At 39.9% G+C, this 19045-nt stretch overlaps 1 protein-coding gene across 1 annotated transcript in view; it reads left to right on the plus strand.

Moving 5' to 3' along the window:
• The window catches only part of BICC1 (BicC family RNA binding protein 1), a gene marked incomplete at its 5' end in the record, with an annotated part of 124064 nt that extends 106480 nt beyond the window's left edge, over nt 1–17584 (plus strand). Inside the window, 4 exons of the mRNA XM_060126941.1 lie at nt 1499–1655; nt 5874–6034; nt 8727–8826; nt 14777–17584. Of these exons, the coding sequence (XP_059982924.1) occupies nt 1499–1655; nt 5874–6034; nt 8727–8826; nt 14777–14907 (549 nt within the window). The remainder of the gene's footprint in view (nt 1–1498; nt 1656–5873; nt 6035–8726; nt 8827–14776) is intronic.
• Nucleotides 17585–19045: the final 1461 nt, after the last annotated feature.

A 19045-nucleotide genomic window follows, 5' to 3' on the forward strand; every position in this document is an offset into this window, starting at 1 on the left:
AGAGGCATGATTTTGTTCTAGTTTGCATTTAAAAAAAACACCTAGTTGCTTCATGGAAAATGGATTATTGGGGTGGGAGGCAAGATAGAATCAAAATGTCCATTAAGGAGGCTATTGGTGACAGTCGTGGAGATGGAGAAAAGTAGGTAGATTTGGGGTATGTTTAGATATGACATTGATAAAACTAACTGATAGATTGGATGTAGTGAGGGGAGGAGGAACGAATATGACTCTCTGAAGTTTGGCTTGAGCAACTGGATGAATGGTCGCCACTGAGATTTAGGAATTCTGGGAGAGGGGTGGGTTTGGGTGCAGCTGGGGAGATGGTCATCAACAATACAATTTCAAGCACTCTAAGTTTAAAATACCTGTGAGACAGTAAAATGGAGGTGTCAGATTGGCAGCTCTGTGATGCTGAATTTCAGTAGGGAATTCAAACCCAGAGGTAAAAATTTGAGTCATGGCTGTCGTTAAGCCTTGACAGAGGTTGCGATTACTGATTGATTACTCAAGGAGAAAGTGTAGAGCGAGATGATAGGAATGCGGGGACCGAGTCCCAGGGTAATCTGACATTTGGAGTAGAAAAGGGGAGGAAGATCCTACAATGGCTACAGTGAGGTAGGTAGAAAGCCTCCAGAGTGGTATTATACTGCCCTGAAGAAAGAAGCATTACAGCCCCGTACGGTCAGCTGTGGTTATGCTGCTGCGGGATTGAATTAAGTGAGTTTAGTGACCTGAAGAGTAAATGATTCTCTTGGAATTACCCAGTAAACATAAAACTTTTAGAACCAGAGAATCTTAACTTTAATACTGTAGATAGAGTACAAAGTATGGTACCTGTAATACAGTGATTAAATAAATGAATAAAGAATGAGTAAATGCAAGTTCAGTGCAAACTGTGATATCTTTTAAATTACTATTTTTATTTTGATTTGGGGGAATTAAAAAAGTTAGAATTTCCAGGTACTTGTAATTTGTGGGAGAGATCATGTACTTATTTGAATGAGAGTTAATACAGGACATAATGCCAGATTCCTCTCCACCCTTCCACTCTTGTGAGCCTGGGAGTTCGATTCCTGTCAAAGCATTGGGTGTAGCTGCCCCGCTTCCCTACTCGTCCTGTGTGATACAAGGCAGAGAATCTCTGCTATACCAGATGGAGGATTTGCCTTGTTCCCCAAAATAGGAATCCTCTAAATCTTACAGGAATGAATCGTTATACTGGGGGCTCTCAGAACTCCTCTGGGCGCCCTCATCATCAGCTCCCTCATAATGAAGGAAAAACACTTCACTGTGTGTATTTCCAAGTGTCCTTGGTAGCTGGAAGACAAAGACTATAGACAGGTCCCATAGCCTCTTCTTGAGAATCAGCATTCGTGGGTAACTTGGCCAGCAATCGAAATAAATGATAAGTGGTCTAATGTGTATTCTTTTCTCCTCCCACCCCGGGAAACCTACCTTATTAAACATTTCCTTATCTGGCTTTGATTGTTTTCAGGGTTCATCAGTGTCCCTCTCGAGGTCCAACAGTCGTGAACACCTGGGAAGTGGAAGCGAATCTGATAACTGGAGAGACCGAAATGGAATAGGACCCGCAAGTCATAGTGAATTTGCAGCTTCTATTGGCAGCCCCAAGCGTAAACAGAACAAATCAAGTGAGCTTTGACTTTTCGTCATACTTTTAGATGTCATCAGCTTGGAATTTGTTTAGCTGGTTTAGGGTAATGTTCGAGTGTCAACTCTGGACTCTAGGCCTTCAAGTGTTTTGGATTACTCACAGGCCACCTCTTCTGAGAAGCCTTCCCTGTTTTTTTCCAGTGAAGCGGGGCACATGGTTCTCTGCTTTCACTGCATTTTGTATATGCTTTCATTTTAGCATTTGTCGTACAGAAGTACAATTACTTACTTACATAACTGTCTTTTCCTGTAGAATTTGAGCTCCACACGTCAGGGACTACATTCATGCAATAAACACTTATTTAAGTGCCCATGTGCCGAGCATTCTTTTAGGCTGTGCCTTCTTTCTTTTTTCTTAATTGAAATACAGTTGGTGTACAATATCATGTTAGTTTCAGGTGTACTGCCTAGTGATTTTACGTTTGCAGGCATTATGAAATCATCGCCACGGTAAGTCTAGTAACTGTTTGTTTCTGTACAGGTATTACAATATTACTGACCATATTCCTTACGCTGTGTGTGTCACTCCTGTAGCTTATTTATTTTATAACTAAGGAGGTTTGCACCTCTTAATCCCCTTCATCTCACTCCCACCCCCACTTCCCCTCTGGCAACCACCCTTTGTTCTCTGTATCTGTGAGTCTGTTTTCACTTTGTTTTGTTTTTGTCTTTGGATTCCACATATGAGTGAGATCATACAGCATTTGCCTTTCTCTTTCTGACTTACTTCACTTACCAAAATACCCTCTAGATCCCTCCAAGTTGTCGCACATGGCAAGATTTCATTTTCTTTTATGACTAATATTCCATTGTGTGTGTGTGTGTGTGTGTGTGTGTACACACACACACACACACACACACGCACACACACCACCTTTTCTTTATCCGTTCATCTGTTGATGGACACTTAGGTTGCATTCGTATCTTGACTGTTGCAAATAATGCTGCAGTGGACATAGGGTGCATATATCCTTTTGAATTAGCGTTTTTGTTTTCTTTGGGTAAATAGAAGTGAAATTGCTGGATATGGCAATTCTATTTTTAATTTTTTGAGGAATCTCCGTACTGTTTCCCATAGCGTCTTCATCAATTTACAATCCCACTAACAGGAGGCTGTGCCTTCTTTCTTAACTTATTATTTCTTCTCAAATGTCTAACAGTGTCTGACACCTAGCAGGTGCTTGGTAAGTGTTTGTGGAATGAATATACGAATGAGTCATGCACACACAAACATCAGAATGATGCGGAAAAGGCAGGGATGTAAAGGAGTTGAGCAGAATGTGATCAAATTAGTATCTTAGACAATAGAAGTCTGCCCAGTCACCTTTGGCTACCAAAGGTGAACAGCAAGATTTTTCAAGATGACAAGATGTAGCGCTAACTGAAAGTATCAGGAAAGAAAACGTTTAAAGCATAGGCTTTGAACAAATATGATTAAGATGCAGCATGAGTCCAGTGGCTGTGTCTGTAACAGCACCCACATGTCTGTATAAATAGGTAAACAGACAAGAACTGACACAGTAATCACAAGATATTCCCCTAATGCCTTATTTCAGGGTTTTTGATGAATCTGGACTCCTGAAACACATACCCTGGAGTATTTGAAGAATACTTGGAGAAAGGCAATCTAAATGAGCCTAGTAAACAGTAACAGCCATTTGTTACCATCAATCAAGTGGGCCATGTTGTCAAGAGTCTCAGATTTGAAAAGACCAGTCATGGGGTCGGCCAAGTCTAAATAAGAAAGCATGGTCAACTCTTTCATTCCCAGGCGTACTGTCAGTAGTATCCTGGAGTCTTCCTGTTAGTCCTGGGCTAGGTCCTCTACTGCTGACAGGACAATGGAGCTGAGAGGCAGGCTGGTGCCAGGTGCACATCTCGGGGTGGAAATGATCTCCGTTTTATATTCCAGCATCAATTAGCTTTGTGCCTCTCTTCTTCTATCTTTATCCCCTTTCCCTGCACTGAATCCTGGATAATTAAAATTGACTGTGTGACTTAGCTGCATTGAAATTCAGGATTAGGGTTAAGATAGGGGATTCATTAATTAAAAAAGATTGATTAAAAAAGCACTGCTCCTTGGCCTTTGTCCGATGTTTTAAGAGCCTAGGGAGTTAAAAGAGAATATGGATACTATAAGTAGTTAAGATGAGAAGAAATGTAAAAAAAAGTTGTGTACCATAATAAATATTTATCACTAAGAATATTTTAAAATATTTTTTCACTTTTTGCTGATCTCTTTGCTTAACTCAACGTATGTAAATTATCATCATTTAAACAAGTAATCAATGTAAAGATATTTTACCCTGTCTTTGTTTTTGTACTGTCTTTAAATACGGTGTGTGGCATTTCACACTTAGAGTGCATTTTTAATCCGCACTAGCACATTTTAGGTGCTCAATAACCACATGTTGCCAATGGCTAGTGTACTGAACAACAAAGCTTTAGAAAAGTTTTCTTGACACCGATGTCAAGGTCACCAATGTCTAGGTTTTCTCTGGGTATCCCTGTTTTACCAGTTGTTCCACTGTAATTCCTCAATAACTCCCTCTTTTTTTTTTTTCCTCGAAGAAAGTAAATTTAGCATTCAGACAGTAAATTATGGGGTCAGCCTGACAGTAACCTCCGTGTTGTCAAGTCCAGTGGTCACTCCAGTGTGCTCATCATACTCTGCTCTGTGTCACCCTCAAACCGGTACCTCACTGGTCATTCCTCCTCAATCTTTTTTGGTGACTCTGGGGCCTTACCTTCAATTGGTGGAGTGTTTCTGGGCTCAGCGCATCAGGGCTTGGTCCTGGGTCCTTTTCCCTATACATTCTTCCTACAAGAGATAAAATACCTGTTTTTAAAAGAAAGAGAAACCTTATCAAGAAATTCCTTCCGGGCTTCCCTGGTGGTGCAGTGGTTGAGAGTCCGCCTGCCGATGCTGGGGATGTGGGTTCGTGCCCCAGTCCGGGAGGATCCCACATGCCGCGGAGCGGCTGGGCCCGTGAGCCATGGCCACTGAGCCTGCGCGTCCGGAGCCTGTGCTCCACAACGGGAGAGGCCACAACAGTGAGAGGCCCGCGTACCGCAAAAAAAAAAAGAAAAAAAAAGAAAAAAAAAAGAAATTCCTTCCAGTTGAAACATATATAGGATTTCTCAATTGGAAGATGAAAACAACCAGAGAAAGTGATTAGTGGCACCCAGTGCAATGCAGAACAAAATTCTTAGATTTGCCGAATGCACTGATCCCAGAGGAGACTAGATGGATCTGATACCTAGGTGAGTGTCCTCTGCCCGCATCAATCTGGGAATCCCCCTGAAGCTGCACCTTTAGTATAAGAGAACAGAATTTCCACATGGATGAGAGTCAGTTGTTGGTCAGGGTGGTAGGAATGGCTGCATAACTCTGCTAGATTCTCCAAAGCAGCTCCTGAAGAGTGTTTGAAAATTTGGTCAAGTACTTGGTGTGGCTCACTAGTCTGTCACCCAGCTTTGCATGTCCTTGGGTCTGAGAACCAAAGACAACATGGAGAAATCTTTGCCCACCAGATCAGTAGCAGAGCCAAGGCAAAGCTCGGCATGGCTGTCTTAGAATTTCCCCCAGGAGATGGATTTGTTTTTGTTGTAAGTTAAATCCAGGAACTCCAGCATCATTCTTTTCATTCATATGTTACTCTTAATTTTGGAAACTCTCTATTTCATGAACTCACTGCCCAATTATGTTTGAGGGAAATGAGATTTATATGTGATAATATCATAGTATTTATTTGACCACAGAAAAGCACAAGTGTGGATACAGAGGGCCAGCCTGCATCTAAAAGGAGCCTGTAACTTTCCTTACCTTTATTGTGTCCTAGGGGTCCTGCTTCCACTTCCTCGTTTATTTAACATCAAATCAGTTGTGAAGAGCCAATGTTCCTGAATGCTCAGGGAGAATATGCTTAATGATTATTAACTACGGAGGCCCTGTTGCCGAATTGCTCCCTCCCAAGTGTAACCTTTTAAAGGGGGAGAGCCTCCCTGAAAGCCGTAACCAGCATTTCCTTAATGAAAAGCCAGTGTTTCAGTAAAGGACTGCTGCGTTTCTGCAGTTACTGGTCTGTTCAGCCCAAAACACTGAATCTGCACTATTTGAGTGATTAAAACTTTTAATTAAACCATGCTCTCCCTGGGCATTTACACTTCAGGCCTGTCTTTCCTCTGCCTTTCAGCGGAGCACTATCTCAGCAGTAGCAATTACATGGACTGCATTTCCTCGCTGACAGGAAGCAATGGCTGTAACCTGAACAGCTCTTTCAAAGGCTCTGACCTCCCTGAGCTCTTCAGCAAACTGGGCCTGGGCAAATACACAGACGTCTTCCAGCAACAAGAGGTCGGTGGTTATTTATTTATCTTCCCAGGCATCTTTGTTTTGGTTGTGTGTATGATGACTTCTAGAATGAAATCACTCATTTATCTATGACTGTGTTTTCGCTGAGCATTTATTCAAGTCTCATAGCTTATTTTTGCTTCCAAGGAAATTGTCGCCATCTTATTTCTTATTTAGTGCAACTGGTAAACACAGGATCGCAGAAATGTAGGAAGCTGCGTTTGCAAAAACACCTTCATCAGTTTTAGCTAAAAGACCTAATGAGTGTCTTGATTTATAGGAACTTTTGATTCACAAATTCCCTAAGGTCAGCAATAACTCTATATTTAATCAGATTTTACTCTTTCATCTGTTCTTATTTTTATTTGTGGCACTCAAAAGTAAATAACAGCGTCTGAGATAAATAACTGTGGTTGTTTGTGAGACCATCCTAATCATGTTACTGAAGTTCTCACAGAAGATAATGCACTTTTTATACATGTTAACATATTCATTAATTTACTGTTTGGGTTTTGCCTGAACTGAGGCAGAACTAAGATGTCTTCTGAAACATCCCTACCATGGATTTTGGCCAGACTGATCAGCCGTGGCCGTGACGCACTGGCATAAAGAAGAGAGCCCCTAAGTGTGGTTCTTTCTAATTGTGCTGTCATATTACCAGGGCACAGCTAACTCAAGGCAACAGAAAGTTAGAATAGTTCTCTAAATGTATCTGCTTTTCAAGTCCTGACATGGTCCAAGTTTCATGCTAGTTGGGCTTCATTTCATGTTAGATTACATGCCAGTAATTCCCTGGCATGCATCAATCAGTAAATAAGCTAAGATTTTTATTATAAGGCACTTTATATCATAAATCTAATGTATTGCCCATAACTTAAGTTTAATTGCTGAACTTATTTGTTCTTTAACACCAAGAAAAATGTTGTCATGTGTATTTTGGACTTTAGGACAATGATTTTGTTTTCTTTTCCCTAAACCTAAATTAGTGTTCATGTAACCAAGGATTTTCTAAGTTGAATAACACGTTCATCATCAGTGCATTAAAGAACTGCATTTACTTATTTAGTCTTCCTGGTTAGATGCAGGTGGCTGATTGAGAAGCTCAGGGCTGAGGTATTTTAACTTGCTCATGCACAGAAGGTTTTAGAAGTAAGTGACTAGATGTTATTCAGTGATATTCTGGGTTTGCTTTAAATCTCTATTTCCTATTTGAAGAAGCATAGAAATTTATTATGGGTACTTCTTATCTAGTTACTTCAAAAAGGAAGACAACGTGATAATATTAAGTCAGACGGGCTTCATCTAATATTAACTGGAGCAGGGGTCAGTGAACTGCAGCCTGCAGACCTGCTGCCTGATTTTGTAAATAAAGTTTCCTTGGAACACAGCCACACTAACTCAATTGCCTCATATTGCCCGTGGCTGCTTTCAAGCTAAACCAGCAGAGTTGAGTAGTTGCAACAGAGACAGGATGCCCACTAACCCTAAAATAGTTATTCTCTGGCCCTTTAAAAAGAGTTTGAGGATCCCTGAAATAGTCTCCACTGGACAGAATTTCTAAAAAACATAGCTCTAGATTTGTGATAAATGGTAAATGAAAAGGTTTTTCAAGATCTGGATATAACCTTCAAAATCAAAACAGAAAATTTCAAATTAATTTCTATATAATTTGAATAAAAAGTATATTTTACTGTTTTCAGGTTTGTTGAAATTTGGTACTATTCCCTTTATGTAGGATATTTTCTCATATACAGATATGACTTAACAAGAATCCCCCATTAAGTAACCTTGTGAGATTTAATATATTGTAACCAGGATGAAATTTATTTAGCAACTTTCACAGATGATATGTCTGTATTCATTATTACTAACTGTAGCTGCCAACTATTTTACCCCTTTGGTGAGCACATTGCATTATATCTAAGATCATATTTGAGGCCCAAAACAACCCTGTGAGGTATATAGGATTGTCAACTCTCAGTGCCCACAACTAGTAATGGCAGAGTCAGAACCTGAAGCCAAGTCTCTCTGGCTTCAGAGCCCATTGCCTTTCTGTTCCTCACACAGTCTTCACAAGGAACGGTGGGATTCTTGGGCTACTTCCCCTCACACATTGTTGCCAGGAAGTACATTTATACTGTTGCTAGAAATACTTCATGTATGCCACTTTCAGAGATAGTCTGCTGGGTTAAGCAAAGTGAGTCATGGGTCTGAGGTAGACTGTGAATTCTGCTATCATTTTTATGTAGAACACAATGGAAGATACCCTTTATGGTATTATTCAGTCTCTTTTTATGGAGATACACTTAACCAAGTCAGAATCTAAAACTAAGAATTATTTTCTCTCTTCTGGACAAGTATGTATTCTTTCTTTCATCAGATCACAAAAACTGCAATTTCTGTTTCCCTTTTTGCCCTGGCTGCCAGGATGCTAAGACCTTAGGATGCCTAAGTTTATATCTCCATTGCAGTAAATCACTGGCTTAGATTAAGTCTTCTGCTAGAATCATCACTTTCATTTTACCACCTTTATTACTTAACTCTTGTCCCTTAGGTTTGTATTGTCCCCACCGTTCTTTTTTGAAAGTAGGCAGAGCGTAATTAATAAATAAAATAAGTGTAGCAATGAGTAGAATTTATGCTGAAGAAGAAAGATACTTAATATATTGATTATAGATGACTTGTTCACCCACAGATCGATCTTCAGACATTCCTCACTCTCACAGATCAGGATCTGAAGGAGCTGGGAATTACAACTTTCGGTGCCAGGAGGAAAATGCTGCTTGCAATCTCAGGTGAATAGAAATGTTCTTGTTCATATTTTAAAGTCTGAAGAACCTCTGTCGTTGGTCTCCAGCCAGTGGGGCTGCTTCTGCCCATCAACCCCTTGCTTACTCCCTGGCAGCTTTGGGGTTGTGGTTTCAGAGTGTTTCCCACTAACAGTGTGACAAATGCCAAGAATACGCCCACTGCTTTGTCAAGGCATTGCCTGAAAACCTGCCTTGAAAGCGTCTTTCCTTAAAACAGATCTCTTTGGAAAGATCTAACCAAAACTGCCCTTTGCAGAACGTGGGGATGAGGGAGCAGTTTAATTCTCCATTGTGCGGTTGTATTAAGCAATGATCATTGCGTTCATGAATAATTATTCTGGACTGGCTGTCACGCTTTAAATGCATGTGTTCCTGCATAGCAGCTGAGATCATTGCACCAGAGAAAAAGAGAATTGGTATTTCTTGTCTTAATGCTTTTTAACTTTACCCCAAGTTTTTTTTTTTTTTTGGCGGTACGCGGGCCTCTCACCGTTGTGGCCTCTCCCGTTGCGGAGCACAGGCTCCGGACGCGCAGGCTCAGCGGCCATGGCTCACGGGCCCAGCCGCTCCGCGGCATGTGGGATCTTCCCGGACCGGGGCACGAACCCGTGTCCCCTGCATCGGCAGGCGGCCTCTCAACCACTGCGCCACCAGGGAAGCCCTACCCCAAGTTTTAATAGAATTTGTGAGTCACAAAAGAGGGTAGTATCGTAAAAGTAGTCACAGAATGAAGGAAAGTCTGAAGGTCTGTCTCCCAGACCACCGCCTTTGTGCATCTTTTGCATGTTCTAAGAAATTGCTCTATACATATTTACTAGGTACCTCCCACGTGGAAGGAATGGGCAGATGATGAGTTGGCAAATACATAACAATGTACCTCAAAAAGGTGTTTAGATATGAGGAAGGAATCTGGGGGGCAGAAAAATGAGGTTACTTTTTGAAGTCTTTCTGATCAAGTTCATGAATGCCAGTTTTATATGTGTGCCAGTCTCTCAGAGACAGAGCCAAACGTCAGGTGTGGTGAGACAATGACGTTGCTTTTCAAAACACTGAATTTGTAGGCTATGCTTTTATGCGGCCAGCAGTGGCATCCAACCGGTGAAAGCCCTTTCTAAACAGCATTCGCTAATTGAACCATCAAACTAAAAACCTCGGTGGTTTTCCGTTTTCTTTCAGCAGCAGATTGCGCTTGCATTATTTTATAGCAGCTGATCAGCGCCGCCCACCTCCCCACAGGAAATCGTATATATCTGAAGCAGATATAAGCCTTGAAATAGTAGCCTTGAAAATAGGTGCAGAGATTCAGCCATTGAGCAGCCCGTTAGGCTTCTGTATGGATAGAGTCCTGCACACATCAGTTTGAGAAGTCTTCCTCCACCCTATATACCCAAGCGGCTGCACTGATGGTGCTCCACAGGGCAGCCACTGCTTCCTGTTCACTCATCAGATCAGCTTGGTTATAGTGGAAAGAACGCTATATTCACATAAGGAGATCTGAGATTTGCCTCTCCAAGTCATGTACCCTTGGGTGAGTTTGCAAACCTCTTTTGGTTGTGGTTTCTTAACTGTGAAGGTGGATTGGAGTAGATGATTGTGTAAGGTCACCTTCCATTTCTAAAATCTGTCCTTCCATGTGGTATATCATCAGGCACAGTGAAAATAACCTACAGTTTTAATGATATGTATTATTATTGTTCTTTCTTTTTTTTTTTTTTTTTACTATCTGTGGCAATAGGATAGTTTTCAACTTCTTTACCCTAAAGCTCAGTCTCAGAGGGTTACTTCTGGATCCAAATTAACTTTATATATTTTTACATTATTTTATTAATTTGAAAATGGAATTGATATACTACTTGAAATTTTATTAACTCAATCACCATGTCTATACTGTTAAAATATGTCTATGGGGCCGCACACTTATACCACAGAAGTGTATGTTTCAGAACTCCATAATCTTTCACTAGAGATTTGTGGAATATCCGTGACAGTACAATGAAAATTAAGTCTTTTCTTTGTGTACCAACCCAATTCCAAACTCTCTAAAGCTTCCAGCAACAAGCAGATATCTCTAAATATTTTCATAGATTCCAAGTGGATCTTCAGTACTTTTACTCTGGGATACATTGGTGATATATTCTAGGTGGGTTTTGGAGAGTAGAGTGCAAAAACGGGAGGGGTTTTGAGTCCTCGTTTAAAAGAATGTTTTCTCTAATCATCATCTTCAATGTGTTCTTTTGAGGTTATATCCTATTTCTATAGACTGCCTCTCTCAGTGAGGTTCACAGGTCCTCTTGCTTTTAAAGGGAATTAGAGACTTTGAATAAGATGCCTTATGAATGCTCTGTACAGTGGGAAGTATTTGATTATTTAAGGATGATTTTGCCTTACTTTGTTGAAGTGCATTTGTTTGAACTTGGTAAATCATTTTCTCTGCAAGGAATAAGTTTTTATTGAGAAGCCCTTCATCAAAAAGCTTCTTTTTCCAGTTCAATTCCTCTGATAACAAAGACATTCATTTAAAGTCTCAGAATACTTCATTTCCAGGTAGAGGCAGGATATCAGGTCAGCCTTGACTTAGGTTTGTCTTGTGGTTACATAGTTTGGTTAGATACAGAGTTTGCTCAAACTACTTTTTAAAATTTTGTAGATTTTTAACTGAAAATCGGAGTTGTTCTTTCAGTATAAGGTTTTGGTTTGCTTTTAATCTTGGGCCAGAAGACATTTATTTTAATGTTATAGGAGGAGATGAGATTTATCTCTGATAGGAATGAATCAGAGAAAAAATTTCATCTTTTATTCAAATCCACGGTTTTTTGAAAATTCATGGATTTCTGAGTATTTTAGTGATTGGTTAACTAAATGTACAGGGACTCAGTGAAAGGAAGTTTAGCATCCTGTTGACAGGCTTTCCGCCACAGCCTCAGGTAGATCTAACATTTCCTGACCTATTCTTTTAGTTTGTGACTCTGTTCAGATCCGCAACAAGATCCTGAGAGCTGCCAGGATTGTGTGAACCTTGGAATTTCAAAGAAAAAGGTTGGTATTTTCTCAAACTATCCCTTAGGCTTACTGAAAAAAATCAGAAGAGGGAGTTTGCTTTCTAATTTAAAAAACAACAAGAACTAAAGTCTCTTCAGTAGGACTTGATCCTTGATAATCTTAAAGACTTATCTCTGTGCTTCACACTTGGAATATCTCTATATATGTACGCTTAGAAATTACATCTTTAGGGAGTGGCTGAATTTCTTCATGATCATTTGTCCTCTCAAAAATCTAGCTCATGTGACTTTTCAGAATGAAGTTTTCAATGTCTGTTAAAAATTTTTGTCTTCAGTGGCCCGACTGTTTTCATGTGCTCATGGAGAATGGTGTTTGACTTACTCCTTTCTTCTCCTTCTCTGTAGTGTGGGAATGTCCTCCTGATTCATGGGTTATTTCCCCATGAGAAAATGGAGGCCAAAGAAATTCTCCTCATTTGAAGGTGATAAAACTTTCCCAGGCTGTGTTTAAGGGGATTCATTTATTCTCAACTCTCCTATAAATTTGCCTTTAAATATATTCAATTCTGTCTTGATCTCTGAATTTTATGTTTGTTTTTTAAACAAGATACATGTGATAGGAATGTCATTGCTACTGTGTTTCTTCAGGAACTTGAAACAATAGCCATCTATACGCATGCCTGCATGTGTCTTTTGCTTGTAATATCTTCCTTGCTTCTTCAGAGTTTCTAAGCTTTATCTATTTAAAAAGTAAGTTTGATATTCATATAAAATATTAAGGAAAGCTCTGTTATCTACATACCTGAAACTACCAATTTCTCAAATTTGTATTCCTGATACCTCGGTTGATCTCCGCCCAATGGATGGACCACTGAAGCCCATAGCATAGACCTTTGCATCAGGCAGGCAGGGTTTCAACTCTGTCACTTAACAGGCATGTGGGCAAGTTACTTCATCTATTTTTAAAACTCAGGTTCCTTATCTACTTAACAGGCATGTGGGCAAGTTACTTCGTCTATTTTTAAAACTCAGGTTCCTTATCTACTTAACAGGCATGTGGGCAAGTTACTTCGTCTATTTTTAAAACTCAGGTTCCTTATCTATAAAATGGAGGATGGTAATATTATCTACCCCTTAAGGAGGACTTAAATAGGACACAATGAATGTAAAGTGCTTGTCGTATAATAGGCTCTAATAAAATACTGTTGGTTCTCTTCTCCCCTAAGACTTAAATGTGAACAGAAAAGAGGTGTCTTCACTCATGCGTCACCCTATAGGGCAGACAGTTACATTTTGGAAAGCAGTGGGGTAAAATGTTAAGGGTATTGATCCTGCTTCTAGCACTTGGGAGACAGGAGTACATCTGGCCATATGGCTGTCCCTGGCCACCTACGACCCACTGCAACCTGCCTGAGCCTCTGTTCTCGTCCTCAGCATTACTGTAGCAGGCCATAGCTTGCTGTGTAATCTCAGAGCTCAGAATGGGGCTGTGTGTGTATGGTTGAAAAAGTCCTGAGTTCCATGCAGATAATTAAAGGTGCTGAATCACTTGCTTCACTACCCTCCCAGAGAAAAAGACAACAGCTTTAAACACATCAACTATATATTCTGTCTACTTGAGATTGAATAAGTTTGAAGATATAGTTGACCCTTGAACCACACAGGAGTTAACCCCCATGTAACTTATAGTCACCCTTTGTATCCACAGTTCCTCTGCATCTTTAGATTCCACCAACTGTGTAATACTGTAGTATTTACTATTGAAAAATATCCATGTATAAGTAGACCCACTCAGTTCAAATCCGCACTATTCGAAGGTCAACTATATTTGCATTTGGTGGCTATCAGAAACGCTGCTTTCTAGAGTCTGACAATTCTATTTACTTGTATGAGTTCGTTAGTAATAATCACATCAGTTGACTTGAGAATTTGAGAATGTGTGTATGGAGGGGAGGATGGGGTATTGCATAGTCATAAACAAGGTAGGCTGCTTCCATTTTTCACCTTTCTGGTTAATAATTTTTACTTGGGAAAAGACATAAACTAAACAACCAGTACTCTGGTTTGTTTAAAATGAAAATCGAGGATCTTTGTTTTTCCCTGAAAATTTGGATTCACATATTGGTTGTTTTCAATTGTATTAATTTCCTTAACTGTTGCTATGTTTACTAAGTTGATTTTTTATTCAAAGAAACCTCCTGCTGATGCGATATGCTTCTGCATATAACCCTTTCTGACTCAAGGAGCGTAGTCATCATGAGTCAGTGGAGCCACGGGGCTGTGGATTTTTTTTTTTAATCGTCTTTCTTGGAGTATAATTGCTTTACAATGTTGTGTTAGTTTCTGCTTTATAACAAAGTGAATCACCTATACATATACGTATATCCCCGTATCTCTTCCCTCTTGCGTCTCCCTCGTACCCGGGGCTGTGGATTAACAGATCAGTGTGCTTTTCCAGTATTCTGGTGTTTAGAAGTGGGATCCTCTTTTCATGTCGACTTAAATAATTTAATGATCACTGTGTTTGACATGGATGAGTTTAATGAGCTATAATAATTTTCTGTATCACTGGTAATACATCCTCTCATATGCCTTTCACCAGCTTTGATGGTGCCTCTCCCTTTGCCTCTGAAATGACATTTGGGATCGGTGAAACTATTTTGTATATTTGGACTTGAGAGTGTTCTGAGGATATAGTCCCCAGATACTTTACGAACTGCAGTAAAAATGATTCGCTGTCCTTGGTTCTCTCAGCTACAAATGGCTACCTTTCATATCAGACTTTCTAGCATTTCAAAAATGTCTTGACGGTCAACTTAAAGGTTTTCCTTTTGCTACCTACTTGACTTTCCCCCCAGAACCTACCACATCACCATTTTCTGAGCTGAGCTCTACTGCCACGTGCTGATTCTCTCTCTCTCTCTCTCTCTCTGTAGAACTAAATAAAAACCGAAGAAAGCTCTTTGAACCGCCAAATACACGCACCTCTTTCCTGGAAGGCGGAGCAAGTGGGAGGCTACCCCGTCAGTATCACTCAGACATTGCTAGTGTCAGTGGCCGCTGGTAGCAGTACCGTCCAGGCACACGCCCGCCAACTCTGTCAAGTCGGACGCAGGAGATCTGTGAACAGCCTTCACTGCACACCGTCCTCAGCACTCGGGTGTCTGGTATCAGGACCAAAGCATCTTATTCGCACCTGAACTTTCTGCCGAAGAGAGAGATGATGATGTTCTTATGTCATCATACAGAATGCCACATGAGGATTACTTTTTTTTTTCCTAATGGCAATTGGACAGAATTTGCAATATGAGGGTAGGGCTTTATTTCCTCTTTTTATTTACCTATATAATAACATATGCACTGATTTTTTTACTTAACATGAAGGCTGAGTTGACATCTGGGATGCCAGAAAACACAGAAGTTATTTTGTTTGTTTGCTTATTTTGTTTGGGTATTTGGGGATTTTTTAAAAAAAATAATCAAAGTGGGATTTTCTGGTACTGCTTTAAAATAATTATTGAGGTCTTTCAGCACTTTACACTTTCTTACTTCTTGTCCTGTGGAAATTATCTCTCTTTCTCTCGTTTTTGTCACCTGATGTATTGGTACAAATCAGACTGCGTTAAATTTTTATTTGACATGGTGGTACTGGATTATTAGTTTCTGTGCAGAATAGTCTGTGACTTTGGGAAATGTGACTCCACTTGGTTATGGACCAGTTCTGTTCATGTATGTCAGCATCCTAGAAACACTTAGCAATGAACCTAGTTCACTGTAACAGGTGCGAGCAAAGAAACACCAAATGGACTTTGCAATATTAACCCTTTGCAGTCATCATATTTAGCTGCTGCCTTTATTGCTAAAATGTTTTTAATGGTTGTCTGAAGGCAAAGGGCTATTTTTAGTATACTGCCACTAAAGGACACTTATTTATATCAAACTTTTATTTTTAGATATTATAAGCATACCGTACATAACTGATTAAGTTGATATCTACTAGAGATTTATGGTAGAGAATGGACGGCATTCAATAACTGGAGCCCTAGATTGTCACTTTATTTAAAAAAGATAAATAATCATCTGACAAGACAGCACTGTTGCCATGAGGAGGAGAAATACATCACTGTCCTTATGTACACATTAGCTGTGCTCCATGTGGTCACAGGACTTGCCTAAAACCATATCTGTCTGCTTGAAGTAGACTTGGGTTTGTTGAGAATGGAAAGGCTTTATTTAAGTCTCCAGGGTGACAGTTTACAAAGACAGCAGAGTTCTGAAGGAGGAAAAATAAAATAAAAGACTATTTTGTAAGTGGCTAAACTCGTTGTTACAATCTTGATACTGTGAAAGTCCGTGAAATCAGGCAACATTGTTTCCTAGGTCTTTTCAGACATCTTATTATGGATTTATGAAGGGTTTTCAATCCATGAAAACAATCACTAAGTGCCTCTCTTTCTTCAAAGCAATATTGTTTCCAAGTGTATTAATTTGTTGGAAAACTTTCCCATAGGACACGTGGTGACTTACCTGTACTGTAATGACTTATTTATGTTCAGTATTCGAGACTTTCTACATGGACATAAACCACTGTCACGTGCTCTCCACAGAAGGCATTAGATTCATACACAACAATTGGGGACTTTCATACAAATGTGGGATCAGAAATACTTGTCTGATTTTTTCCATGGTTAAGTCTTATCATTAAAGTAAGAACAAGAATCGGAGAGAAATTTTGCACACCGAAAAATTTTCACTTAAAAAAAAAAGAGTATTGGTTACTGTGAAGGCATAGATAATGGGCCTGTCATAAAATTATCAATTATAACAGCACTAAGGAGATGCCTGTTCCCAAACAGAACTGTATGTGCTTATGGATGTAGAACTAAATCGCTCCCTTCACAAGTACAGTGGAATGATCCTGCGTGTATGTCACATGTATGCAGGTCATCACGTGGAGCTTCCTGCCTTATATGGCTGTATGAACACAGCATGCTACACACTCAGCAATAGAGTAAGGATACCAGCTCTGTTTCCTGTGCAACAACTCAGTGCTCTGAATTTTACCATTTCTTTAATAAGACCTCCTCCCCAAATAAAAAATAATCATTTGGAGTCTTTCCCCCCAGCTCTTTACCATGCATTTGCAACAGGAGGAAGATGGAATGATTTGCAGTATTGAGTTGATATAGGTTTTATGAATAGTGCTTTGATATTATGCCAAAGGGAAAACTGTCCCAATTAAACCAGATTAGGGTGGCTAAAAAAGTAAATAAAAAACACTGGAAATTACTTTTCTCACTTTCTCTTGATGCAATGAAGGGATTATGACACTACAGTATACGGTGTTGTCAGTGTTATATGATGCACAAAATATTTGGATTATTTGAATAAATGTTTTTAATCAATCTGTGCCTTAATAGTGACCGGTTATCTGTAAATATAGAACAGATACAGATTGTATTTTTGTGTGGGTTTTTGTCCTTTTAGTGATTTTTTTTAAAAAATGAGAGATGGAACTAAACATTGAAAATGGGAATTTTTTTCTAAACTAATCAAGTGTTATATGAAAAATAAATTTATATAACCCCTTTGTATTGCCCTTGCTAGATGAAATGTGTCTTTGTTTCTAGCTTTTTAAAAAATATTTTCAGCAGAATTGAAAGACATTTCTGCAGTAGAATTATATACGCACTCCCTGCCCTGTTGTTTTGCATTGACAGTCCTCATTTTCAACCTGAAGCTAAGGCACTTCATTTTAGCCAGAGAATCCAGGACCAGTAATCAATCATTGTTTCTGTGGCCACCCACACGTATATAGAAAAAGAGTAAGATTATGGAACAGGTTTTATTCTTGTTCATTCTTTTTTTTAATAAAGACTCAAGTCTATGACTGCTTTGACGACCTCATCCATAAGCAAAGGAGCTCCTTGCTAAAGTGATGCAGGGTTTCTTGACCTAGGTTCCCATTTCAGAGGCTGACTGTGCTATCACACCGCATGGTTACTGTGCCTTGCTCTGAGATTGTATCTGAACTTATTCTTACATGGAATTGGCACTATACTATTAATCCTGAGATTTGTCTAAATCTCAAAGAAACCCTAGCCCTCTACCCATTATGCTCCCAGAGTTATCTCCACTTGAATTACCTATGCTGGTGGTTCTTAAAAATTGTTTCTAGCAAATAGTTCTTTGGATAACTGAAATATTACTTGTGAACCCAATGTTATTCATCAATTCACTCATTCATTCATTATATAAATACTTAAATGAGGGCTAAGTACTAGGCCCTGTTCTAGGAACTCTAGTAAATGAAACATAAACCTTTGTTCTCCCTAAGCTTACATTCAAACTGGAGAAAGATGGAACTGATGAAGAGGGAATGAAGGATGGAATACCCTACCCTTCAACACAGGCCTCCTTGCATTTACAGCATGCCAAGGGAGCTAGCTCTTGAGTGCTGTCTAGAAACCCCGGTTCTTGACAAAATGGTTTAAAGTACCCATCTCATAGAAACAGGCCTATGCTTTCAATGCAAAATATTATTCACAGCCTCCCTTTCTCCTTCTTGTAGGTTTCATAGATTCAATCACATTCTTGAAAGGAGTGTGTAAGCCAAAAGGGTTATACAGCTTTGTATGATGACCCATCACTTCCTAGATTTGACTCCCAGTGACTCTGCAGTATTCAGAAATGAGATTTACCTTGAAAGAACATGAGGTTGCTACCCCTGAGGATACTCCAAGAATGCAATCATAGAGAATGATGTCACCAAGATGGTGACAGGTCATTCCTGACTTCACTTCCCCTAACTAAAAGAAAAACCAGCAACTGTTCATGGATAAGACACCACTAAGGAGGGGCTTGCAACAACCAGCCCTCGGATCTTGGCAGTGTGAGTTCCTACCTGCAGTGCCCAAGTAGTAGTCCCAAGCAGCGGCTTTGCTTATCTGCAGAACCAAGACGGTAGCACAGTCTGACCAGGGAACTTAGAGGAGTGCAGGTCTGCCTGATTCAAGTGCTCAAATGAGGAGTTTTTCAGGCCCTGGAGCCTGGTCTGCCCACACCCAGGCAAGGGAGCGGAGCCATAGCCTCCCCCTCTGTGGATTGTGAGTCCCCACCCCATCTGACAGGAAGGGCTGGCAGAACGCCTGGAAGCTGCTGCATAACCCAGTAATGCGCAAGCTGAGAGGCAGGCAGGCAGAGCT

Source organism: Lagenorhynchus albirostris, chromosome 16, assembly GCF_949774975.1.
Source record: "Lagenorhynchus albirostris chromosome 16, mLagAlb1.1, whole genome shotgun sequence".
Taxonomy (NCBI): domain Eukaryota; kingdom Metazoa; phylum Chordata; class Mammalia; order Artiodactyla; family Delphinidae; genus Lagenorhynchus; species Lagenorhynchus albirostris.